The sequence below is a fragment of the Myotis brandtii genome, unplaced genomic scaffold, assembly GCF_000412655.1.
Source record: "Myotis brandtii unplaced genomic scaffold, ASM41265v1 scaffold573, whole genome shotgun sequence".
Lineage (NCBI taxonomy): Eukaryota > Metazoa > Chordata > Mammalia > Chiroptera > Vespertilionidae > Myotis > Myotis brandtii.
In genome coordinates this window covers 1,118,248-1,143,174 of record NW_005370145.1, presented here as the reverse complement: position 1 = coordinate 1,143,174, position 24,927 = coordinate 1,118,248, and the positions used below count along the sequence as shown (strand labels likewise).

Here is a 24,927-nt window from a genome sequence, read left to right as displayed (position 1 = left end):
GCGGGCGGGGCCGCGGGGCCGCCTGGGAGCTGAGACCCGGTCCTGGGTTTGTGACGTCCGGTGGCGACTAACTCGCGCCCGCCCGTCTCCTCCTCTTAAAGGGGCCGCACGGTCTAAGAATGTCTCTGAGACCCTCCGGAGGGGTCGTTGCTCGTCCGAGTGACCGGTGTCTGGGTCCGGGGAGACGGTTCTCCGCCACCCAGGCCCCTCCAAAGGCCTCTGGACAGCGAATGAGCCGCCAGATCGCCAATTCCCGGAGCGGTGGATCGGTTGCAGGGAAGTAAGGGAACAATGGGGCCAGGTGTGGGGCCGCATTAGGATTCGGGCCTCACCCCTTCCTGGAAGCGAGACCCAGCCCGGGGATTATATAGCTAATCCTTCTCAAATCTTCGCCTCGGAGGGCGTGGGGAGGAGGGCCCATACCGCCCCCGCACACCTGGACCGAAGCACAGGTTAAGCCCCCTGTTGTTTTCCTTGCGCAGGTTTGTCGTTAAGTTTCTGCTCAGTTCCATCCTCCCAGCTAATCTCTCCATTCATCTGTGATTCCCAACACCTGGCCGAGTGTTTGGAGCATAACAGCCCCATTGTGCACTGAGTGATTAACTACGTGGTTCTGGAACCCAGGGGACCGCTCCGGCCCTCAGCCAGGAGCTGAGCAAGAGGATCCTCATCCTACGGCCATCCCTCCCACGGGATTCCAAGTGCCGACCATACCTCTGGACCCGAATAATTTTGTGTAACACGGGCCAGAGGGCACATGTATTTTGGTACCTTACTCTGCCAGGCCCTGTGTGAAGGGCTGGAGACACAAAGGCAATTAGGACACAACCCCTGCCTCGCCGGAGGTATACAGGGAACTGTGGACTCAGAAGTCAGGGTAGCCTAGTGTGGAGAGCGGCCACAGCGTTTGGACAGGGTCAGCCTGGGACTAATGAGAGGGCACGATCCTCTCCTGGCAAAGCCACGTGCAAGCCCTCCCAGCACAGTTATATCCAAAGGCTATAGTTGTAAGCTTGACCTTATGATCAGAACCTGTGGTCCCACGTGGCTAAGTGATATGGGCTGCGGGAGGTGCAGCAAGTAAACAAAGCTTGATCAGGTGCATGTAATTGAGTAGATTCGAATGGGAGACTGTTGTAACCATGCCCTTACTTTGGCTCATGGAGTCTGGCTATAAAATAAAGACTCGGCCTGTGGCTGCAGCACTGTCTCTCCATCAGAGAATCAGCATCCCACCTAGACCCAGCTTTCTTCTCTTGTCTGTCAGTTCTAAATCCTTCACCGCCCCCTCTCAGGTTCACCCATGGCCGTGCCGGCTCGGCACAGCCGCAGTGATGGCGAACCTATGACACGCGTGTCAGAGGTGAATTTTTTTGGTTGATTTTTCTTTGTTAAATGGCATTTAAATGTATAAAATAAATATCAAAAATGTAAGTCTTTTTTTTACTATGGTTGCAAATATCAAAAAATTTCTATATGTGACATGGCACCAGAGTTAAGTTAGGGTTTTTCAAAATGCTGGCTCGCCGAGCTCAAACGGTTTAAAAATAGGCAGGGTCACGGGCACAGGCACGGGCATGGGAGGGACCTAAAAAAAAAAAAAAAAGAAAAGAAAATGGGCAAAGGACCTGAACAGACACTTCTCCAAAGAGGATAGATGGCCAATAGACATATGAAAAGATGCTCAACTTCACTAATCACCAGAAAAATGCAAATTAAAACCACAATGAGGTATCACTTTACACCTGTCAGAATGACTGTTATCAATGTCAACAGCCCTAGCTAGTTTGCTCAGTGGATAGAGCATTGGCCTGCGGACTGAAGGGTCCCAGGTTCAATTCTGGTCAAGGGTACATGCCCGGGTTGCAGGGGCTCGATCCCCAGTGGGGACGTACAGGAAGCAGCTGATCGATGACTCTCTCTTATCATTGATGTCTCTGTCTCTTTCTCCCTTCTCTGAAATCAATAAAAGTATATTTAAAAATAATAAAAATAAATTAAAAATGGAACTGCATATGACCCTGTGATTCCACTTCCAGGAATTTATCCAAAGAAATCTGAAACACTAATTCAAAAGAATATGTACACCCCTATTTTCATTGCAACATTATTTACAATAGTCAAGATTTGGAAGCAGCCCAAGTGCCCATCAGTAGATGAGTTGGTAAAAATGATGTGGTGCATTTACACAATGGAATACTACTCAGCTGTGAAAACAAAGGAAATCTTACCTTTTGGGACAGCATGGATGGACCTGGAAATTATTATGCTGAGTGAAACAAGCCAGTCAGAGAGAGACAAGTACCATAAGATTTCATTTATATGCAGAAACTGACGAGCAAAATAAACTAACAAAATGGAGACAGACTCATAGACACAGACAACAGACTGACAGTTTCAGTGGGGAGAGTAGTTGGGGGCTGGGTGAGATGAGTGAAGGGATCAAGCAAAGAAAAAAAATTCTCATGGACACAGACAACAGTTGGTGATTGCGGGAGGGTAGGAGGAGTTAGAAGTGGGTAAAGAGGGGATAAATAGTGATAGAAGGAGACTCGACTTAGGGTGGTAAACACAAATACAATATACAGATGATGTATTATAGAATTGTATACCTGAAACCTATATAATTAATCAATAAAGTAAAAATAAAAAAGAAGCAATCAATGAATACATATATAAGTGGAACAACAAATCAATGTCTCTCTAAAAAAAATCAATAAAAATAAAAATAATAGAAAAGTTAAGAAATGTTGTACAATAAAGAACTTGACTGTCTATGGTTCCTAGGAGGGAAATTCTAAATCCTTGGACTTTCCCTAGCTAGCAATAGCAGTTCTTTGTTACTCATAATGGGCCCTGATAGTTTATACTAATGAGATGATTAGATAGTTTATGCAAAGGAAAAAGTCAGGATGGGGGAAGGCCACATCAGAAAAAACAGCCACGTGATTAAAGGGTTAGCACACTTGGAGCCACTTGTTAACAAACCAATAAAACCCCAATAAAAATTCTGGACACTGAAGCTCAGGGAAACTTCTTGGTTGGTAAACACATCAATGTGCCAGGAGAGTGGAGCACCCTTACTCGCGGGGAAAAGGGCGTGGACGATGTGCTTCTGGGACCCTTCCAGAAGCCGATGTATATTCTTGCAATGAAATGGTAATCATGAGTACAGCACTTCCCTGAGTCCTGAGAGTTATTCTTGCAATTACTGAACCTGTGAGGATGGCAGGAACCCGTGAATATGTGGACAGCCTGGGGACCCATGAGATTTATGGCTGGCATCTGAAATCAGGGCAGTCTCATAGAAAACTGAGTCCTTAACTTGTGGGATCTGGTGCCAACTCCTGACGGTCAGCACCAGAATTGTATAGTAGTAGTATGTCTAGTTAGTGTTAGACCAGTTGGGGGTGAAATAGAATAAGATCCCATTATAGCCCTAACCGGTTTGGCTCAGTGGATAGAGTGTCGGCCTGCGGACTCAAGGGTCCCGGGTTCGATTCCAGTCAAGGGCATGTACCTTGGTTGCGGGCACATCCCCAGTAGGGGGTGTGCAGGAGGCAGCTGATCGATGTTTCTCATCGATGTTTCTAACTCTCTATCCCTCTCCCTTCCTCTCTGTAAAAAATCAATAAAAAATATATTAAAAAAAAAAAAGAACCCATTATACTATCCCAAGTTCAAGGTGGTAGAGGGTCTGCACTAAGCTGGTAGAGGAAGAGTTCCCATCACAGTTCTTCAAAATCTGATGGATCCTCATGGAGAGGAGGGAGGCAGGTCATATTCTCAAGGGTAAGGCGGGGTTTTCTTGGGCTGCAACCCAAACTAGGATCCCTGTGTCTCCAACCTAGTTGGAATGTCCCCTGACCCCTGTCCCTTCCCTTGGAACCTCCTAGAAGGTGCCACCAGGAGTCTGAGGGGTCCCAGACTCCAAAGTGCCTTTTAATTTGGCTCTTTTCACCTGCTTTACATTTCCTTATATAGGTGAGGTATTTGGGAGTGGGGAGAGCTGTCTGTACTATGTTGGGAAAGGATCTAGGGAAGAGAGGTCGGGTGAAGACAAGGTCAGCAGGGCTAGGATTCAGTGGTCAAGGAGAACAGGCTGGCCTCTCTAGTGTCTTCTGTTGCCCTGGATACCTTCCCAGGGGCATCCCAGGATACTCCAGTGACTCACGCCATGAGAAGCTAAGCCAGTCAACTGGTTAGACTGTAACGTTAGCAGTGCCCTTTCTTCTCAGTCTCCCCCTTCTCTGCCAACCCCTTAAATGGGGCGTTACCAGGCCCTACACACTCCTCCTAGATAACCTTACCCATGCATATGCCAGTGCCTCCCAAACCTTCATCATGTCCACCCGAGATCTCTCTTTTTTTTTAATGTTTAATATATTTTTTATTGACTTCAGAGAAGAAGGAAGGAGATAGAAACATCAATGGTGAGAGAGAATTATTAATCGGCTGCCTCCTGCACACCCACTACTGGGGATCAAGCAGGCAACCCCGGCATGTGCCCTGACCAGGAATCAAACCTGGGACCCTTCTGTCCGAAGGCTGATGCTTTATCCACTGAGCAAAACCAGCTAGGGCCCCAAGACCTCTTCTGCCTCCTGGAGGCCCCTAATTCATGCCCCACCAATGCCTCAAACTCAACACATCCTAAGCAAAGCACACCTTTCTCCCAAACATGTGCCATCTACTGTGCTCCTATTACAGCTGATGGAATGATCACCCACCAATGAACCCAGCAAGTAGTCTGGGCATTGGCTCTTTTCTTTCTCTCCTCACATCCAGATCCTAAATATTCTACCTCCGAATGTCTCTCAAATCCTTCCATTTCTTTCCATATCCACTGCCACAACCCCAGTCCTGGCCAGCATTATTTCTACCTGGATACTGCAAAGCCTTCTTATTGAATTCCCCACATCCTCTCCTTTCTCCTCTGTAGCTGGAGTGATCTTTCAAAAATGCAAATCAAGCCTGGCTGGCGTGGCTCAGTGGTTGAGTGTCCATCTCTGAATTAGGAGGCCATGGTTTGATTCCCGGTCAGGGCAGATGCCCAGGTTGCAGGCTCAATCCCTGGTGTGGGGTATGCAGGAGGCAGCCGATCAGTGATTCTCTCATCATTGATGTTTCTCTCTCTCTCCCTTCCTCTCTGAAATCAATAAAAAAATATTTTTAAAAAATGCAAATCTTGCCGAAATCGGTTTGGCACAGTGGATAGAGCGTCGGCCTGTGGACTGAAGGGTCCCGGGTTCGATTCCGGTCAGGGGCATGTACCTTGGTTGCGGGCGCATCCCCAGTGGGGGATGTGCAGGAGGCAGCTGATCGATGTTTCTCTCTCATCGATGTTTCTAACTCTCTATCTTTCTCCCTTCCTCTCTGTAAAAAATCAATAAAATATATTTTTAAAAATGCAAATCTACATGTTGATCCTCTATATAACCCCCTTCAAATGGTTTCCCATTGCTCTTACGATCAAGTCCAGATTCCTTAACATGCTGCTAGTGCCTGTCCCATTTATAGTGTTCCAGGCAGACCCATGTTTGTTCAATTCCTTAATTCACTATGGCTCATTTCTGAGGCTTTGCAAATATTCTTTCCTAGGGTACCTTCCCTTCCCTTTCTTGTAGTAATCTGCTACTCATTCCTCAGGTCTCAGCTAATCCCAGGAATCCTTCCTTGGTCCTAAAAGTTTGGGCTGCACTCCCACGGGACCCTGAGCTTCCCCTAAAACAGTGGTTCTCAACCTTCTGGCCCTTTAAATACAGTTGCTCATGTTGTGACCCAACCATAAAATTATTTTCGTTGCTACTTCATAACTGTAATGTTGCTACTGTTATGAATCGTCATGTAAATATCTGATATGCAGGATGGTCTTAGGCGACCCCTGTGAAAGGGTCGTTCGACCGCCAAAGGGGTCACAACCCACAGGTTGAGAACCGCTGCCCTAAAAGATACTTCATTGAAATTGCTTGTTCCAGCCCATGTGGCTCAGTGGTTGAGCATTGAGCTATGAACCAGGAGGTCAAGGTTTGATTCCCAGTCAGGGCCCATGCCCGGGGTTGTGGGCTCGATCCCTAGGAGGGGGCCTATAGGAGGCAGCCAATCAATGTTCTCTTTCATCATTGATGTTTCTCTCTTTCCCTCTCCCTTCCTCTCTGAAATATATATATCTATTTTTTTAAGGAAGAAATTCTTGTTCCAACTTTCTCCCTCCATGTGTGCCACCTGGGAGGAGGCCCTTGGCCATTTTCTTACCCAAATGACAGATTGGGTGTCATATCCTTTGTCCCCTTCTGTAGTCACAGACTGCTCCTGCAGCCTGACCAGGCAGGTGAAGTTGGCAAACCCACCCTTCCCCAGGGGAAAACGGTCCACCGTCACAGGCACTCCTGGTGGGTTACTCAGAGGATGGTCTTTCCTGAAGCCCGAGATAGGACCCAAGACCCAGGCTCCATTATTTCAGTCCACAGGGCTCCACCCGGTGGCTGTTTGCTGCCCTCAAGTGCCCAATGATAGATTTCTTTGATTTCGCCCCAGGGTCTTGAATACCACAGGTGCTGGGGGAATATAGCTCATGGGACTGGGGGACGCTGAAGGCTCAGCTGCTGTGAGACCCCCGCCTCCCTCAGGCTCACAAATGTCTGGTCCCACCTCTTCTCCTTGCAGTCAGTCCCCCTGTCCATGCCCTGGTTGTGTCTGGTGTCCCAGGTGCTGTTTGGAGGGACACTCTGGAGAAAGTGGCCTTCTCCAGGTAGCCCCATGTGGACCCCCTGTACACTCCTCCCTGTCCTCAGCCTCCACCAGCAGTGCTCTTTCCAGCACCATGTGCGCCCACAGGAGACTATCATGCTTGCTCAGCTCAGTGCTGTTTCTTTTGTCCAATTAAGACAAGACTTACTGGTTCTCCCTGTCTCCTCACCCCCTCAACCCAGCAGGAAGCAAGAATGAAGAGAAGCAAGCACCCGTCCTTTAAGGACACTTGGAAGTTGTACACACCACTTTCTCTCCCATTGGCCAGCATCTAGTCAGGTGTAAGGGAAGTGGGGAGAGGTCTTATTTTGAGAAGCCACAGCCCCTGCTAAAATACTGGAGGATTCTGTTTCTAGAGGGGGAATTGGATATGGGAGCATTGGGCCGTCTCTTCCACAGGGAGTACTGGGTAAGTAGGCAGAACACAAAGAAGGGGTGAAGGTGACATAGGAAGGCATAAACCTAAGATGGGCACGATTTTCTTCGAAGAGAGTGGAAGTGCTACAGGGAAGACCCAAATTCCAACTCCCTGGCCTGAGGACGGTGAGGTGAGGTGTGAGAATAAAAGCCATCACTTGGAGAGGTTTTCAGAGGAGAACTGGTGTTTTCCATGCAGTGAAGAGGTGCAGAGAAGAGAAAGCCTGGAGGAGTTTGCTAAAGGGTCTTGAGAGAGGTCGGGAAAGACAGGAGCTGGGCCAGGGGCCAGGAAGGACAGAGTTGTGTGGCTACTGGATGAGAACAGATGAGAAGCTGGTCCTGGCAGTGTCAGAGGGTGATCCACGCCAGAAACTGTTCCACCACCAAAATGTATGAATTTACCCATCACAACCAATCAGCAGGTAATCACACACCATCCTCCTTGTGCATCAAGCATTTAGTAAACTTGGTATCTAAGCCTTGCTATCTGCCCTCAAATTGTACATTTGAGATTATCTAAACATTTTACATATACATACACACTGCTTCCCAAGGGCAGGAATACTCAAATGCGCAAAATAATCCATATTAGCCCCACACTGCTCAGGGTGAGTCAGTTTGCAAAACAAGAAACAATTATTTTCTCCATAGCCCTCATTTAAGTCTCATTGTGACCAGTCTCTTCAGAGAGGTGTGATCCATCTCCCCACTCCCCATACACTCCAGGATCTGAGATAATAGTCTCCATTCTCAGGAATACATCTTTCATCAAGATGTTGAATTATGTATGCCTGGCCGGGGTGGCTCAGTGGTTAAGCATCGACCTATGAATCAGGAGGTCATGGTTCAATTCCCAGTCAGGGCACATGCCCGGGTTGTGGGCTCAAGCCCCAGTGTGGGGTGTGCAGGAGGGAGCTGATCAATGATCTCTCTCATCATTGATGTCTCTATCTCTCTCTCCCTTCCTCTCTGAAAACAATAAAACATATTTTAAAAATAAATTTAAAAAAAAAGATGTTGAACTATTTAGGGGCAAATGAACTTGAGTTGTATAACAGAGAAGTCACAGGAAGTGACTTCTACACACAGTCCTGTGAGTAAAGGAAGCGATGCGTAGCTGTCAGCAGGAACTCTTGATAATGCTGCTGCCAAGAAATGTGACTGCAGGACAGTGAGCCGCAGATGCAGCACGAGGGAGCATGGGCCTGGCTCTGCCGCTTACAGCTGTGTGACCTCTAGGCAATTTAACCTCCATTCTTTCTTCCTCTTTTTTTTTTTTTAAGAAATGGGGCTAGTACCTTGCTGAATTCTGTGAGAAATAACTTAGATACATATAAACTGCCTAGCACATGCTTGGCTCATGGTAAATGCCACATTCAGCTACTGTTTTAAATTCCCTGGGGCAATGACAGCGCTTGGCACTGCAACTAATCACCCGATATTAATAGAATCGTTAAGGCTCAGTTGTAGGAATGAAAGTGCTGACCACCCCTGTCAGGAAGGAAGCTGTTAAATTAGAAGCAAAATTAGGAATATTGAGTTCAGAGGCCAGAGACCCTATCGGAGAAACTTCTGCCAACAAAAGCTTACATGTACACAATGCTGCATTTTTAATGAGGAATCCAGAAAGCTTCTGCTGTTTTTCAGATAAGAATGCTGACATCCGGACTTGCATGCTTTTGTTTGGCTCCACCCTCTAAACCTCAGTGATGAGGAAGGGGCCGGAAAACATCCCTCCAAGCCCAGGTGAGTGACAAGAAGCACCACGTGGTGAAGGGAAGTAGGTCAATGGAACCTTCCCCCTCACCCCACCCCGCTCCGTGAATTCTAATTTTCTACTGCAGATTCTTTTCTCTGAACCACATGTTGCTTCCTGGGCTCATGACGGATAAAAAAAATTACAGCAGAAATACTGCAAACAAACCCAACAGGGCACTGGAAACTAAAGAGAAAATAAACAAATGGGACTACATCAAAATAAAAAGCTTCTGCACAGCAAAAGAAACCATCAACAAAACAACAAGAAAGCCCACTGCATGGGAGAACATATTTGCCAATGTTATCACCGATAAGGGTTAAATCTCCAACATTTATAGGGAACTCATACAACTTAACAAAAGGAAGATAAACAATCCAATCAAAAAATGGGCAAAGGACCTAAATAGACACCTTTCAAAAGAGGACATTCAGAAAGCCAAGAGACATATGAAAACATGCTCAAAGTCACTAATCATCCGAGAGATGCAAATCAAAACAACAATGAGGTACCATCTCACACCTGTCAGAATGGCTATCATCAACAAATCAACAAACGACAAGTGCTGGAGAGGATGTGGAGAAAAAGGAACACTCGTGCACTGCTGGTGGGAATGCAGACTGGTGCAGCCACTATGGAAGACAGTATGGAGTTTCCTCAAAAAACTGGAAATGGAACTCCCATTTGACCCTGTGATCCCACTTCTAGGAATATATCCCAAGAAACCAAAAACACCAATCAGAAAGGATATATGCACCCCTATGTTCATAGCAGCACAATTCACCATAGCTAAGATTTGGAAACAGCCTAAGTGCCCATCAGTAGATGAATGGATTAGAAAACTGTGGTACATCTACACGATGGAATACTATGCTGCTGTAAAAAAGAAGGAACTCTTACAATTTGCAACGGCATGGATGGAGCTGGAGAGCATTATGCTAAGTGAAATAAGCCAGTCAATGAAGGAAAAATACCACATGATCTCACTCATTCATGGATAAAAGAGACCATTACAAACTTTTGAACAATAATAGATACAGAGGCAGAGCTGCCTCAAACTGATTGTCAAACTGCAGTGGGAAGGCCAGAGAGGGTTGGGGGGCAGAAGGGAGGGGAGTAAGAGATCAAGGGAAAAAAAGGAAACATATGTAATACTCTTTGTAATACTTTAAGCAATAAAACAAAATTTTAAAAAAAAACAAAAAAAACCCAACAACATAAGGCAAAAGTGGGCAGAATTTTTTTGAATTTTGGTCCTTATCTGTCCAAGACACATTTGAAAATAACGAGGGTGCTTCTGAAGGTGACGAGGTAGAGAGCAGCAGCACCCCAGGGACAAACCATGAGGCCAGAGGAGTCTCCTGGCGGCTCAGCAGCCTCCTTCCCTGGTCCAGTTCCGGGCGTTGATGAAGAGCTGGAGCCAGGGGGAGGTGGTGAGAGTGTCGAACGGAGGGGGCTGCCATGCCCACTGCCAGGGCCTCACAGCCCGCTCAGGGTGAGGCATGAGGGCCAGGTGGCGGCCATCAAGAGAGCAGACACCAGCCACGCCCCCTGGGGACCCGTTGGGATTGAGGGGGTACTGTTCCGTGGGGTTCCCGTCATCGTCTGCCCAGTGCAGTGGAGCCAAGCCCTTGGCCTCGATCTGGGCTTGGAGTTCCGGAGAAGAAAATGCCATGTAACCTGGGAGGGAAGGAGAAGGGGAGCAAGAGCAAAGCTGCTTCATGCCCTCTCCCCTCCCCTGCCCCCAGACACTCCCCCCTGCCTTCCAGTCGCCTCACCTTCACCATGGGCGCTCCACACAGGCAGCACGGCCCCCTCCATCCCTCGGAGCATCAGGGCTGGCCCGGGCCCCACACGCACACTGGCCCAGCGAGACTCAAAACGCCCAGACAGGTTGTGGCGAAGCAGGAGGCCGGGCTGGGCTGCCCAGGAGTCGGAGTCGTGGCCCATCTCCTCTTCCTCCTCGTTGGGGCTGCCTCCCACCCAGCCCAGCAGAGCCAGCAGCTGACATCCGTTACACACGCCCAGACTGAAGGTGTCTGGCCGCTTCCGGAAGCGCCTCAGCTCAGCCCCGGCCTGTGGATGAAAGGTCACGGCAGCTGCCCACCCTAGGAGGGAGCAGGACAGGTGGGGTGAGACTTGGAATGAAGGGAAAGGCTGCTTTCCCCGCTAACATGCACTGTTACATGCCCTCAGGCCCGCCCCCTCTGCAGAGCTCAGGGCAAGTGGAGGGGAAGAAATGGGTTTATCTGCTTAATTCATATTGCCAATTCCTGGGCCAGACATGGCCCATGAGAAGTCTTTTGCTGGACCAGCAGAGCATTTTCAAAATTTTTTATTTAGTTGCTTAACATTTAAAAATAAGATTTCATATGAAAATCTGGATTTCTGGCTTCTCTTAAAAAACAGAAGGATTGAGCCATGCTGAGCCAGCTCTCCCACAGCACAATCTGCTGGAGGTTAGACAGGGCGCGTGCCCTCCAGCCCAGGGGGCACTGCCCCACCGGCCACCTGCCTCATTTAAGTGAGGCATCTGGCCCAGAATGAACGCCCTCTCCCCTGGCCTGTGGAGGTGCGAGGCCAAGGCCCAGCCTAGGAAGAGGGGAGCTAAGGCACCTCCTCAGGAATGTGAGGGAAGGAAGTGGGCAGAGCCTGCGCGCTGACCTTTGGCAGAGCCCAGGACATCTGCGTAGCTGAAGCCGCCCACGAAGGCCACACCGCGGAACGTGTCCAGCTTGATTGCCCCCGAGCAGAGGTCTTGCATGGTCACGTCCCACACCTGGCAGGATGGGGAGGGGAAGTGTCAGAGGACACAGTCTGAGGCCCATTCCCAGCTCTGCCAGGCTCACTGCTCACCTCGAACCCAGCCAAGTGGAAGGCATCGGCCATCTCCCGGTCTCCGTTACTGCCCTCCTCTCGCAAGATGGCGACTCGGGGGGTGGGACCACCTGGCGGGGGAGAAGTGTCTCTTCTAGAGGGCCACTTCCCACCCCAACCCCTAGACACCTTTTTATCTCTAAATTTTTATTTATTAATTTGAGAGAGAGAGAGGAAGGTATAGAGTGAGAGAATGAGAGAGAGAGATTGATTTATTTTTTCACTTATTTATACATTCATTGGTTGCTTCTTGTATGTGCTCTGACCAGGAATCAAACCCGAAACCGTGGTGTGTCGGGATGATGCTCTAACTAACTGAGCTCCCTGGCCAAGGCCCCCAGACTCCTTTTGCAGAGCAGGCCTGGGCCTCCAGGCCCAAGGTGCCCAGGAAGCCAAGCCTCTGCACACACTTCCTCACCAGGCTCGCGGGGCACGGATGCTTTGGGAAAGCTGGGGGGCAGGCAGTAGCGGGGCCCTGTCCGCTCCCTGAGCCCTTGTTCCTCCTCTGCCACACAGCTCGGCTCTGCCTGCAGCCGGTCCAGCTGGAAACTCGTCTCTTCCCAGAGGGCTCGCAGCTGCCCAACAGGCTCCTCCAGAGCCACAGCCCCGTTCACTGACACCCGGACCTAGAGGGGGGCGAATCTCTCAGAGGCCAAGGGCAAAATGCCCAACCTGAGGCTGGAGGAGGTGAGCCACACCGCCCTCCACACCCGCTCTTCCTCACCATGGCACGGGGCCCGACGTGACCCGTGTGGCCCAGCTCCAGGCAGTGGAGGCCAGCATCCTGGTAGCGCTTTAGCACCTGGGCCAGGTCTGTCTCCTGCACCTCCAGGACCAGGCCTGGCTCCTCAGCAAACAGCACAGGCAGCACTGGGAGAGCAACGGGGGCGTCAGGGGGACTCGAGTAGTGATATGACTCGGGTAGTCAGGGGGGTATGACTGAGGATTGAGGGAGTGGAGGCAGGGACTGGCTTGAGGACTGAGGGAGTGGGGGTGAGGTCTATGAGACTGGGATACAGTCAGAACAGTGGGTGCCACCTGGCTCAGTGGTCAGAGAAGACAGCAAGGGACTCAGGGGAAAAGGAGTTGGGGACACTATATTCTTTAACAGGACATGGGGTCCGCAGGGTGGGACAGGCAGCTCATGCCTGAGTCTGGACCCTGGGCTCCTCACCATCGACCTCAGAGGCAGGCACGTCCACCTCTATCCCACAATTCCCAGCAAAGGCCATCTCCAGCAGGCAGGTGATGAGACCCCCATCGCTGACATCGTGGCCTGAGCAGAGGAGGCGGTCTGGAGGAAGAGGAAAAAAAGCTCAGCAACCTCCGAGGCCAAGCCACGCCCCTGCTCATGGGTAGAGAGTATGTGTGAGAATGTGGGCACACACAGAGCCAGAGAGGAGAGCGACTGCTCCCTCTTGCCCACCCTCACATGCTCAGCTGGGGAATGCTGCCACTGCCGGCCATACCCACCCCCTGCACCAGGGCCTCGCTCACCTCTCAGCAGCCCCTGGGTGATGCTGAAGGCACGCACCAAGTTTCCAGGAAGGTCCAGGTCGGGAGGGTGCTCACCAAGCTGGGAGAAGCACTGGGCCAGGGCTGTGCCCCCCAGCCGGTGCTGCCCAGGACTCAGGGGCACATACAGCAGACGGCCTGGAGGGACAGGGAAAGGTGAGGGGAGATGGATGGCTCACGAGCACCCAAGTTCCAACAGGTGCTGGGACACTCAGACCCAGTCCCAGAAAGCACCGCAGCCCGTGCGGACATGGGGCAGGACGTGGCGAGGGCTGGTTAGCATTCACGATGGAGACCCAAACAAAGGACCAGGCTCTGAATACACAATGCAGGGAGGAGGGCAAGAACCCATACCTCTCCCTCCAGGACACTTGAGGTCTGGGGTCACAGTGGCTGTAATGTCTGGACAGACAGCATAGGCTGAGATGACCAGTGACCCTATGGAGCAAGGAGTAAGAGAGTAAGGTGCCAGCCCAGACCCGCAAGGTCCCATCCCTCTCCCAGTGGCCCCCAGACCTCACCAGGAGCCAACACAGTCTCAGAGCCAACCCGGGCAGCCATGCTGAGGGAGTCCTTGCCGCCGTCCACTGCCACCCCCAGGGCCGCCATCACTGCCACCATAGCCTCACAGGCATCGGCCAGAGCCGCCCCCTCCCCTGGGAGCTTGGCTGCCCACATCCAGTTCGCACTGCACTTCACATCCTGGGAAGTGGCAGAGACTTGGCATTAGAGGGGAAGGGAGATGGGGAGCCTGGGCTGGGAGGCCACAGCATGAAGGGCAGTGGGGTAACTGAATGGTGGATGTGGATGTGTCCCAAGGGAAGTGGCAGAGACTTGGCATTAGAGGGGAAGGGAGGCCACAGCATGAAGGGCAGCAGGGTAACTGAATGGTGGATGTGGATGTGTCTCAGAGGCCAGGGCTCCAGGCAGAAGCTGTGGGGGACTCACCCGGAGGTCAGTGACTAGAGCAAACACCAGGTTGGTGAGGGCCTCGGCCACAGCCAGCCGGGCAGCAGCCTTGGGGTCCAGCAGGCTCTTGACCGGCTGCTCTCCCAGGGCTGTGGCAGCCCCTACGAGCTCCTGGTGACTCAGTGCCACAACTGCCACGTCTGCTAGAGGAGTCTGCAGGGGCCCGACACACTGCTGCTGGGCCACCAGGCCACCCACGGAGCGGTCCACCTGTGGAACCAGGTGGGGTTGGCAAGAGCACAAGGGCCAGGGACACAGGGGTGGCGGGAGGCCTGGCTTGCCTTGACCATGCAGACCAGAGGCCATGAGGGTGGCTGCCCTGCCCCTTCTCCCTTGGGTCTGGTGAACCCCACAGCAGTCCCCAAGGATGGGAGGCCAGGGGTGGGTGAGCTGGGGGAAGAGGGCAGAGGGCTGAGGGCCAGGGCAGGAGTGCAGGGAGGACCTTGTTGGTGAGGTAGCGCTTGCTGGCCACAGCAGGCAGCCTCAGGACCCGCTCCAGGGCCTGGCGCACGCTCAGCCCCGGAGGCAGGGCCAGAGGCTGCAGCAAAGGGACCGTCCTCTGGAGGAAGAACTCCTGCAACACAGATGGCAATCGGGGTGTAAGCACCTGGGGGAGGGCTGGCGCACAGAGCCCCGGAGGCAGGGCCAGAGGCTGCAGCAAAGGGACAGTCCTCTGGAGGAAGAACTCCTGCAACAAAGATGGCAATCGGGGTGTAAGCACTGGGGGAGGGCTGGCACACGGGACAAAGCACAGGCGGGGCGACAGGGCCAGGAGAGGAGAAACTCGGCCTCCTCCCCACCCCACGTACCTTCCGAGGCATCTTGCCCAGCACCCAGTCCAGCTCCAGGTCCACAGGGGTTGTGTTAGGCATCAAGGGGGCATCTCCCTGGCCCTTTCTTCCCACAGGACACTGCCGATCATCCACCAGCACTATCTGTAGGCCACAGGCACGGTGCCCAGAGGGAATGAGACGACGACCACGCAGGGAGCGCTTCAGGAAGCAGGGCAGAAAGCTCTTCCCCCCTGGCTGGTTTCCCCTGGTGAGTTCCTAGCCCTTTCTGCCTCCCACATCCTGCTCCCCATAACACGTTTGCCACCAGCTGTACCTAAGCAGCTCAAGCCCACCCACAGTGTCTGCTTCGGGGGCCAACTCACTCTCCTGTCTCCAGTGATGGTGCCCACAAAGCAAGCTGGGCAGCGTTCCCGGGCGCCGACCCGACGCAGGAAGTCCCGGTCTGAGGGCCTCAGCAGAAGCGCATTAGACTCCTGGTACTCAGCCCCCCAGATTTCCAGGGCGTTCAGGGTTGGGTCCCCGAGCTGCACACCATGGAGGAGGAGGAAAGAGAAGGGTCAGTGGGTACTCCCAAGTTTCATGTGGGCAGGCTGGGCTGGAGAGACTCTGATGGCCAGACTTCCGGGAAGAGACTCGCCTGGAAGCAGCTGGTGTAAATAATGGCTCCAGCCGGGTCGCTCAGCTCCTTTAGGACATTGCCTGGTGAGAGGGTTGCAGGAAGAGGTGGTGATCTGGGTCTGGTCAGCACCAGGCACACAAAGGGCAGTCCCTGGCCTCCAAGTTCTGTGTGTCCCTGTGTGAATCACTGCTACACCCGCACCACCCACTGTCGCATGGCAACAGGCTTCCGTGCCCCAACCTTCAGCCTGTCCACACAGTATATTGGGGGTGGAGACCAGAGCTGCATGGTTCATTGCAGATTCTTGATGCCTCTTCCTAAACCAAACCTGGCAGGAGACCAGGTAGGCCAGCCCCTTCTCACCATTGCCACCAGCACCCTGGTCATGGAGGCTGCAGATGGGGTTTCCCCTGGGGGCCTCCACACAAGCCCGAATCACACGGTTCATCTTCTGTTCCATCTCCGGGTCTCCCCGCTGCACAGCCCCGAAGTCCAGCTCACTGGCATTGTCTCCCTGCACCTGCGGGAACGTATGGCATAGCTCAGCTCAGGGGGCTAAGGAGCTCCCACTCCCCATCCACACACGGGGCCTGGCGATATCATGGAGTCTGCATCTGCAGCTATTCCTACTCACCTGTACAGACGAAGCAGCTCCGCCCCCCACTCCAATCCTGTAGACAGGACCCCCAACCTTTACAACATCCATACCTGCAAGGAGGGAGGAAAGACTCAGAACACTGAGGAAGTGATTAAAAGAAGTATGAGTATGAAGAAGTGTGAGGACAAAGGATAGCTGATATTAGGATAGAGCAATCAAAAATCACAAACACACATATTCTTTGATTGGATAAATACACTTAGAGGAATTTATCCTCCAGATTTATTTGCACAGGTACAGAATCATCTATGTCCAAAATTAAACACTGCAGCATTATTTGTATTACCAAATTTAGGAAATAATTTAAATGGTAACAATAGAGAACTGATTAAATAAAATTATCGTGTATCCACACAATGAAACACTAAGCCACCAAAGAAAAGAATTACATATGAATATAATGAAGTAATATGACTTCGGTATGAAATGATCTCCAAAATATATTGCTAGGTTAAAAAAAGCAATGTATAGAAGTATGCTCACCCATTAACAACAGCATCAAAAAGAATAAATTACTTAGAAATAAATTTAACAATAGAAATGTAAAACTTACTCTGAAAATTATAAGGTAGTAGATTTAAATAAATGGAAAGGGATCTCATGTTCATAGAGTGAAAAAATTAATATTGTTTTGATAGCAATACTCCCCCCAAAGATCTGTAGAATCAACACAATCAGTCACCTTTTTCACAGAAATTGATCAGCTGATCCTAAAATGTCTATGGAAATATGAGGAACTTCAAATAGCCAAACAATACTTCCGCTTTTAAAATTCAATACAAAGATACAGTAATCAAGATTATGGTACTAACATAAGGATAAATAGATATAGATATACAGAATATACCTGGTATAGGTCAATGTACTAGAACTGTTGAGTCCACAAACAAACCCATACATTTATGGCCAACTGACTTTTTAAAAATATATTTTTATTGATTTCAGAGAGGAAGGAAGAACGGGAGAGAGATAGAAACATCAATGATGACAGAGAATCATTGATTGGCTGCCTCCTACACGCCCCTACTGGGGATCAAACCCGCAACCTGGGCATCTGCTGTTGACCGGAATAGAACCTGGGACCCTTCAGTCTGCAGGCTGATGCTCTATCCACTGAGCCAAACCAGCTGGAGCTGGCCAAGTGACTTTTGACAAGAGTCCCAAGACAATTCAATGGGATAAGAAAAGTCTTTTCAAAAGGTAGTGTTGGGACAACTGGATAGCCACGTATGAGAGAATGAAGTTTTATAAATTAATATAAAAATTAATTTAAAATGTCAGAGACCTCAATGTAAGAGCTAAAAGTTACAAAAATATTACAAGAAAACATACAAGTAAATCTTCATGACCTTGGCTTAGGCAATGGTTTCTTGGTCATGACACTAAAACCACAAGTAGCAAAAGAAAAATTAAATTATATTTTACCAAAATTAAAAACATTTGTGCTTCAGAGGATACCATATAGAAAGTAAAAAGACAACCCACAAAATGGGAGAAAGTATTTGCAAACCATGTATCTATCTGATAAGGGTCTAGTATCCAGAATATATAATGAACTCTTACAACTCTAGAAAAAAAAAGATAAATAACCCAATTTAAAAATGGGAAAATAGACATTTCTCCAAAGATATACAAATGGCCAACAAATATATGAAATGTAAATCAAAACCACAATAAGATACCACTTTATGCACACATGATGACTATCATCAATAGAAAGCTAATAACAAGTGTTGGTGAGGATTTGGAGAAACTGGGACCCTCATAAGGGGAATGTAAAATGCTGTACTGCTCTAGCCATTTTTATTTTTTAAATATATATTTTTAAAATTTATTTCAGAGAGGAAGGGAGAGGGAGAGATAGAAACTTCAATGATTAGAGAGAATCATTGATCAACTGCTTCTTGCACGCCCCACACTGGGGATCAAGCCCACAAACTGGGCATGTGCCCTGACTGGGAATCGAACCATGACCTCCTTAGTTTAACCACTGAGACAGAGCGGCTGGGCACTCTGGCCATTTTTTAAAAAAAGTTGAATATAGTTACCATGTGACCCAGCAATTCACTCCTAGTTATATACCTAGGAGAAGAAAGAACATAAGTACACAGAAAGACTTGTACACAAATGTTTATAGCAGCATTGTTCATAACAGCCAAAAAGTAGAAATAACCCACTTGTCTATCACCTGATGAATGAATAAATTGTGAAATGTCTATACAATGGAATATGATTCAGCCATAAAAAGAAATGAAATACTGAGACATACTATAACATGGATGAACCTTGAAGATATCATGCTAAGTGAAAGCCAGACACAAAAGGTCAAGCACTGGATGATTCCATTTATAGGAAATGTTCAGAACAGGCAAATCCATAGAGACAGAAAGTAGATTAGTGGTTGCCACAGGCCAAGAAAGGGGGATGTGGCCTGACTGCTAATGGGTACAGGGTTTCTTTCTGGGGTGATGAAAATGCTCTGGAATTAGTGGTGATCGATGTACACCTTTGTGAATATACTAAAAACGAGTACATTTTAAAAGGGTAAGCTTTTTGGTACATAAATTACATCTCAATAAAATAGGTAATAAAAGAAAAAGAAGTGCGTGCACATACACTATTTATTCTTTTCAAAAGGGGCAAATAGCCCTAGTCGGTTTGGCTCAGTGGATGGAGCATCAGCCTGCAGACTGAAGGGTCCCAGGTTCAATTCCAGCCAAGGGCACATGCCTGGGTTGTGGGCTTGATCCCCAGTGGAGGGCGTGCAGGAGGCAGCCAATCAATGATTCTCTCTCATCATTGATATTTCTATCTCTCTCTCCCTCTCCTTTCCTCTCTGAAATCAATAAAAGAAGTATATTTAAAATAAATAAATAAATAAATAAATAAATAAATGGGCAAATATACATACGGTTCTGTTTACATATGCAGGAAGCACCTCTGGTAGAGTACAAAAGTTACTAATTAATACTGGTTATTCTGAACCACGTGACTGGGTCACCTAGTCATAAATGGGACCTGGCCTTTATCTTGATTCTATTACAGCACCTGGCACAGATCTAGCATGGAATGGGTGTTCAATAAATGTTTGCTCGACTAAACTGAGCTAGCAGATAAAAGCCCGTGGCATGTAACAGGCACTGAATAAACACTGGCTGCCTTGACCTAGCAGCGTGGGCCCCTGCCATGAAGTAAATTGGGCAGGAGACAGAGGCAACACAGACTGAGGCGGCCCGTTGCCTAAAGCCCTGACCTGCCTTGACCACCTGTACTGTGAAGAGGCATGGGCTGGGAAATGAAAAACTGACCACTGAAGTGTCCTCTCAATTCCCCTCCACATCTGCCACGTGCTGGAGAGAAAGCTAGCTGGATCTGGAAAACGTCGGTGGGCTCTTACCTGACTCTGGGGGCTCCTTGCTCACGTGCTCGGCTTCCATGGAACCAATGCCCCCACTAAACATGATGGGCTTGATCCACTCACGCCGCTGGCTGTCTGGGAGCTGGAGGCCCAAGGAGCGGGCAAAGCCTGGAGTGTGGACGTCACAGGGAGAGGAGACAGGATCACCACCCAGTCTCCTCAGCGCTCACTCAGTCGCACACCCCGTCCCACCTCCAGTACTAGGTATCTATTATCCCCCGCGCCGCCCGAGCCTCACCGGCCAGCACTGGTTCCCCAAACTTGTTGCCATAGTCAGAAGCCCCATTACTGGCCTCAATGGCAACCTCGAGGGGCCGGGCAAAGTTCCCAGGATACTGGAAGCTCGGATCCTCCCAGGGCAGACTGTAACCTGGGAGGAAAGAGAGAGTTGGGTGGACTGTAAAAACGGAAAACAGAGGAGCCAGGCCTCTGGGAAGAATCTAAGCCACCAAGGACTACCTGCACCCGTAGAATGTTCCATTTTAGGAAGCCCTATTTTAGGAAGGTGCAGAGTTTTCCTAAAGATTGGTCTTATTTCTCACCTCCCACACCAGCCTTCCCTGGCTCTTGGGACCAGAGTTAAGCCTTTCTAAGTAACTGGATTTAGGAGCAGGTGATGGTCATAAGTCTGACCCAATACCACACTTTCTTGATGAGTGGATACTAGGTTATAAATTGTGGTTCTACAAAGCCAGACTGGTGACCTGAGTCCCCCCCGGCATATAGTCCTCACGACCATGGTCAATGAAAAGCCAATTACTCTAGAGCCCTCCATCCCATGATGACCCAGGATGACCTTTGATTTAAGAGATACAAGTGTTCGGCGCCTGCCAGGACAAGGAATCTGGAAGCAGAGATGTCTAGAAAGGAAAGAGATGGGACCTGGGATGTGCAGATTTCCAAAGCAATAGCCAGCAGTGCCAGCCACCACGTGGGCCCCACGTCCCGTGCACTGGACATCTCGGATCCGGCCCCCTGTGCCCGTGGTTGCACCGCTGAAGGGGGCTACTCCTGTGGAGAGGGGGCAGAGGTCTGAGTACTGAAGAGACAAACCCAAGCTCTGACCACCCCATTTAAAATAAAACAACTGTCCTGCCCTGTTGTTTTTCCCAGGCCCAGCCCAGGGGCCTGGGAGCTGAGCACTCCCCAGCATCCTCTGCTCTACCCCTCCCAGGACCCAGCTCACCTGTGGGGAAGTTGTGGGTCTCTGCTGTGAAGACAACATGTCTCAGCCCCTGCTGTTGCCGGAAGCAGCTTGGCTGTGTGGGGTCCTCGGGCCGCAGGAATCGGACTTCCTTCCCCTGGATTGCACTGTGGACACATCCGCTCTGGACTTTGCTTCCTTCTTGGGATCTGTCCTTACCCAACCAAGGTCTAGGGCCTCCCCTCCCCTAGGCCTGAAGTTACCCCAGCCTTGGGCGTACCCACCTGCTGTTATCACAGAACTTGAGGACGTTGTTGGGATTCGAGAATGCCTGGGTGCTCATGATGGACTCAAAGAGCGACTGTGCCAGCTCCTGCCCATCCACGTGGAGTCGGCCCTTGAAGAACCAGTGTCGGCTGTGCTCACTGTAGGGGATGGCATGGGGAGGGGAAGGCAGGGTGGAAGCCTGAGGTCATTTCTCAGGCCTTGCCATGCTTCTCACCAGCATTAACAGCAGAGTTACAGCCAACTCATACTTAGATAATATCAAAATATATCCCCATAATCTTCAAACATTGTCATTGTGGACTGTCCAGATCCAAAGTGAAGAGAAAAACCAAGATTTGAATGTAGACTACTGGGTGGGTGGGGAGCCCAGACTTCAAACAGACTCAGGGAGGCCCCATAAAGCAAAAGAGAGCCATGAAAGCAAGTCCCTGTGGTCTTCCCTTCCGACCTCCACAGGCTCAGACATCAGGACATACATCCCCATTCCTCCCTACCTATTGGACTGAGCCAAGTCAAAGGCCTCCACCGTGCTAGGGTTCCGCTGCAGCTCCTGGAAGCGCTTGGTGTAGAAATCCAGGTCCCAGGAGTCTAAAGCCAGACCTAGGAGACAAGCCCGATCAGAGTTGACTATTGGTCTCAAGCTGCCACTTCCCAGGTCTCAGCATCCCTACCAGCCTAGCCTGGGCCTTCTTCCCTGCTTACCTAGCTCCTGGTTGGCTTTCTCCAAGGCAGGCCGGCCCTCAGCCAGTATGTTGATTGGGCCATCGAGGGGTGTTGGGATGCACCCGATGGAGAAGCTCTGGATGGGACGGGGGAAGTGCTGCTCCGTCATCCGGTCATACAGGGTTGCCAGAGCAATGGCCTCCATCTCAGCTGAAGGGGGGTGGGCAAACTAGGGGTGGAGACACACAGAGTACAAGGGGTAGAGAGCTGAAGAAGAGATAAAATAGTCCACTTTCCATCTTCCAAGCCAGGCAGGGCCAGCCCACTGCTAGCCTGTATGGCACCTCTGTTCAGATTAGAAAAGTAGTTCCTTTCCCAGCATGATGTAAGGATGCACAGGTTAGTGAGGGGAGCAGAGGCTGGAATTTCTGTCCCATTCACTCTTCAACCAGGTGCCCTCAAGCAGTGAATAACCTGCAAACAGGGCAGGCCTAAAGCCAGGGGCTCCGCCCCCTGTCTCTGCCACTATTTCCCTAGGGTTTAGAACCCAATCTCTTATCCCTGACCCATCTCCTCTGCCTGATCCCCCATCCTGATGGCCTACCACCTCACCGAGAGCAGGTAGCGCCGAGTAGTCTCCACGCGGTCCCCAGCCCCCAGCCCAGTGGCCCGGCACACTGACACGATGTTGGTGGACGTCGGAGTGGAGAAGTTCAGCCTGAGGAGTGGGCCACACGGTGAGGACCTGAGAGCCCCAGCTGAGAAGACAGACCCTACCCACTGCTGTCCAGCAAATCTCCCATCTCTACAACCCCCACCAATGGCCTCCAGCCTCAGACCGGGGCACTCATAAAACTGTTTTCAAAGGTCACTCAAAGCAAACCATAATAGTCCTTTTTGCATCAAAATGCTTTGATTTCAATTTCTCAGAACTCAATCTGTTTTATTTCCAGAACATGCCTGGGAGCTAGCTAGGTCTTCGAAGACATCTTCCCACACGGGGATGGCATAAGCATGGTTTTCTAAGCAGGGAGTAGGATGGAGCAAAGGAAAAACAAATCTCCTGAGGATCACAAGAGGAGGAAGCAAAGGAATGGAAGTGGAAGGGGTGGGCAGTAGGTTTAAAAGAAATCGTGTGCCTGAACATGGAAGGAGTTGCCCCAGGGGAGACACCTGCCTGGGCCCAACCTCCAGCAGCAGGTCACTAGAGCCAGGAAGGAGCCAGGACTCCTGGGCGACATCATCTAGTAACAAGGGGCAGCCAAACAGCCACATCAGCTTCTTCATCTCCTCAGCACTTGGGAGGGACTCAGCTGCAGGGAGACAGGGTAAGGATCCTTGAGCCACTGCCTGGGCACTGGGGTACCTCCCTCAAGAACCCGATACTTGGTCCAACCTGTCCAGTTCACATTGTAGCACAGCTCGGTCTTCACGCTCTGCAGCTCTGGCAGTTTCCCTTGCAGCTTCCTTCGAGTGTGGCCGGCCGCTGCATCTTCATGGCCAGAGGGACGGACATAGAAGTGAAGGACGGAGGACATCTCTTCAGATGTCCCTTGCTGGAGAGATGAGTTAGGTTCCTAAAAAAATAACATTCACTGTAGCCTATCTGCTGAACCTATTTCCAGTTTTAAGGACAGCTGAGGCTTTGGAGGCATTAAGGATTGATGGGGAAAGTGACAGGGGCATTCAGAGAAACAAGGTAACCTGAAAATGTAATCTTGGGGGTTTTAACTAATTCTGCAAAATGCGGGCTTTAGCGGTCTGGGACCTGGGTGTAGATACATCCTTGACACTTGGTCCCTGTGCACCTGCCCTTTGCTGGGTCCCAGGTAAGTTCTTAGGAACTCTCCTTCTCACCCATAATGTATCAACACTGGCTTCTCTTCTATTCCTCTAACTCACCAAGTTCAGTTCTGGCAGGCATTTTTCTCACCCTGATATGTATTTGCATGGCCAGCTCTTTACTAGTTAGACTTCAGGAGAAATTCACTTTCTTGGAATGGATGTCTTTGACAAACCGGGCTGAAGTAGTCACTATCAGATGGCCCTATTTTAATTTCCTATATTGCACTTATGGCTGACATTTTTTTTAGCTCTACCTTCCCCATGAGAACAAAATCTCCATGTGGGCATGGACTGTAGCTGATTTTTCTTCATTGGTAAACACACTGGATTACCAAGGCTTAGAACAATACTTGGGTCTTAAAAAGAAAATAAATAAACAAATAAATAATCACCTGGCCGGTTTCTCAGTGGTTAGAGCATTAGCCCATGGACCCAAGGCTCTCGGGTTCGATTCCCAATCAAGGGCACATACCTCAGTTCAATACCTGGCCCTGATCAGGGCGCATACGGAGGCAACCAATGTGTCTCTCACATGATGTTTCTCTCTCCCCCTCCCCCACCTCCTCCCTCCCTTCCACTCTCTTTTAAAAAAAACTAATGGGATTCGGTGAGGATTTTTTTTAAAAAGGGAAAAATCGAAAACGTGTAGCCTTGGCCCGTGTGGATAACTGGTTAGAGCGTGGGGCTGCACGGAGGGACCCGGGTTCCATTCCCAGTCAAGGTCAAGTATCTGGTTTGCCAGTAGGATTCTGCCCTGGGGGCGCGTGGGAAGGCAACCGATTGAAATTTCTCTTTCCCCCTCCCTGCCTCCCTTCCGTTCTCTCTAAAAATCAATGTGAGAATGAATTTTTAAAAATTTTCAAATAAAACTTGTTGACCGACTGAACTCGATTTCCGTCATTCACCAATATCTCCCGCCACCCCCCTCTCTCGGGCCTCATTTCGGAAAAGGGCGCTTCTGCCGAGTCAGTGCTGACTGCCCCTTCCACCCCGTGCTGACCACCCTTGGTGAAGGGGGGCCCTCGCCGTTGTCCTCCGCACCCTAATTCCTTCACAGGGACTGTATCACACCACTTGACTTCCGTCCTGGTGAAACAGAGGCCAGGACAGAGCTGTCTGCATCAGGGATGCACCCCCAACAGCTGGCACAGCGCCTGACACAGGAGGGGGTCGGCAGGTGTGTTTCTGTTGCAGGGAGAGGCGAGGGCATGAGT

The 24,927-nt window shown here is 50.2% G+C and overlaps 1 protein-coding gene across 2 annotated transcripts; it reads right to left on the bottom strand.

Annotated features, from left to right (window-relative positions):
• Positions 1-10,141: 10,141 nt before the first annotated feature.
• Positions 10,142-23,460, bottom strand: PFAS (phosphoribosylformylglycinamidine synthase). 2 transcript variants are annotated; one of them, XM_014549904.1, is made up of 27 exons: positions 23,265-23,460; positions 23,046-23,181; positions 22,481-22,586; positions 21,908-22,097; positions 21,700-21,805; positions 21,202-21,342; positions 20,960-21,084; positions 20,656-20,784; positions 20,012-20,143; positions 19,753-19,881; positions 16,332-16,405; positions 16,061-16,217; positions 15,716-15,777; positions 15,441-15,602; positions 15,094-15,219; positions 14,727-14,858; positions 14,264-14,494; positions 13,837-14,017; positions 13,670-13,753; positions 13,298-13,453; positions 12,975-13,094; positions 12,525-12,670; positions 12,219-12,426; positions 11,780-11,871; positions 11,588-11,702; positions 10,702-11,031; positions 10,142-10,603 (listed from the first exon to the last, which is right to left on the bottom strand). In XM_014549904.1, exons 1-27 carry the CDS (start codon positions 23,404-23,406, stop codon positions 10,293-10,295), a joined length of 4,023 nt encoding a protein of 1,340 aa, XP_014405390.1. In that variant the 5' UTR covers positions 23,407-23,460; the 3' UTR covers positions 10,142-10,292. The 2 variants fall into 2 exon arrangements, with proteins under 2 accessions (XP_014405390.1, XP_014405391.1); XM_014549905.1 differs by lacking the exon at positions 10,142-10,603 and having other exon boundaries at positions 10,907-10,999.
• Positions 23,461-24,927: the final 1,467 nt, after the last annotated feature.

Coding starts and splice junctions, on each gene's coding strand:
- PFAS (XM_014549904.1), bottom strand. CDS start 23,406: ATGTCCTCCGTCCTTCACTTCTATGTCCGTCCCTCTGGCCATGAAGAT. Junction 21,343..21,699: donor GACTTGGCTCAGTCCAATAG/GTAGGGAGGAAT, acceptor CATCCCCTACAG/TGAGCACAGCCGACACTGGT. Junction 20,144..20,655: donor TGGAAATCTGCACATCCCAG/GTCCCATCTCTT, acceptor CTTTCCTCCCAG/GTTACAGTCTGCCCTGGGAG.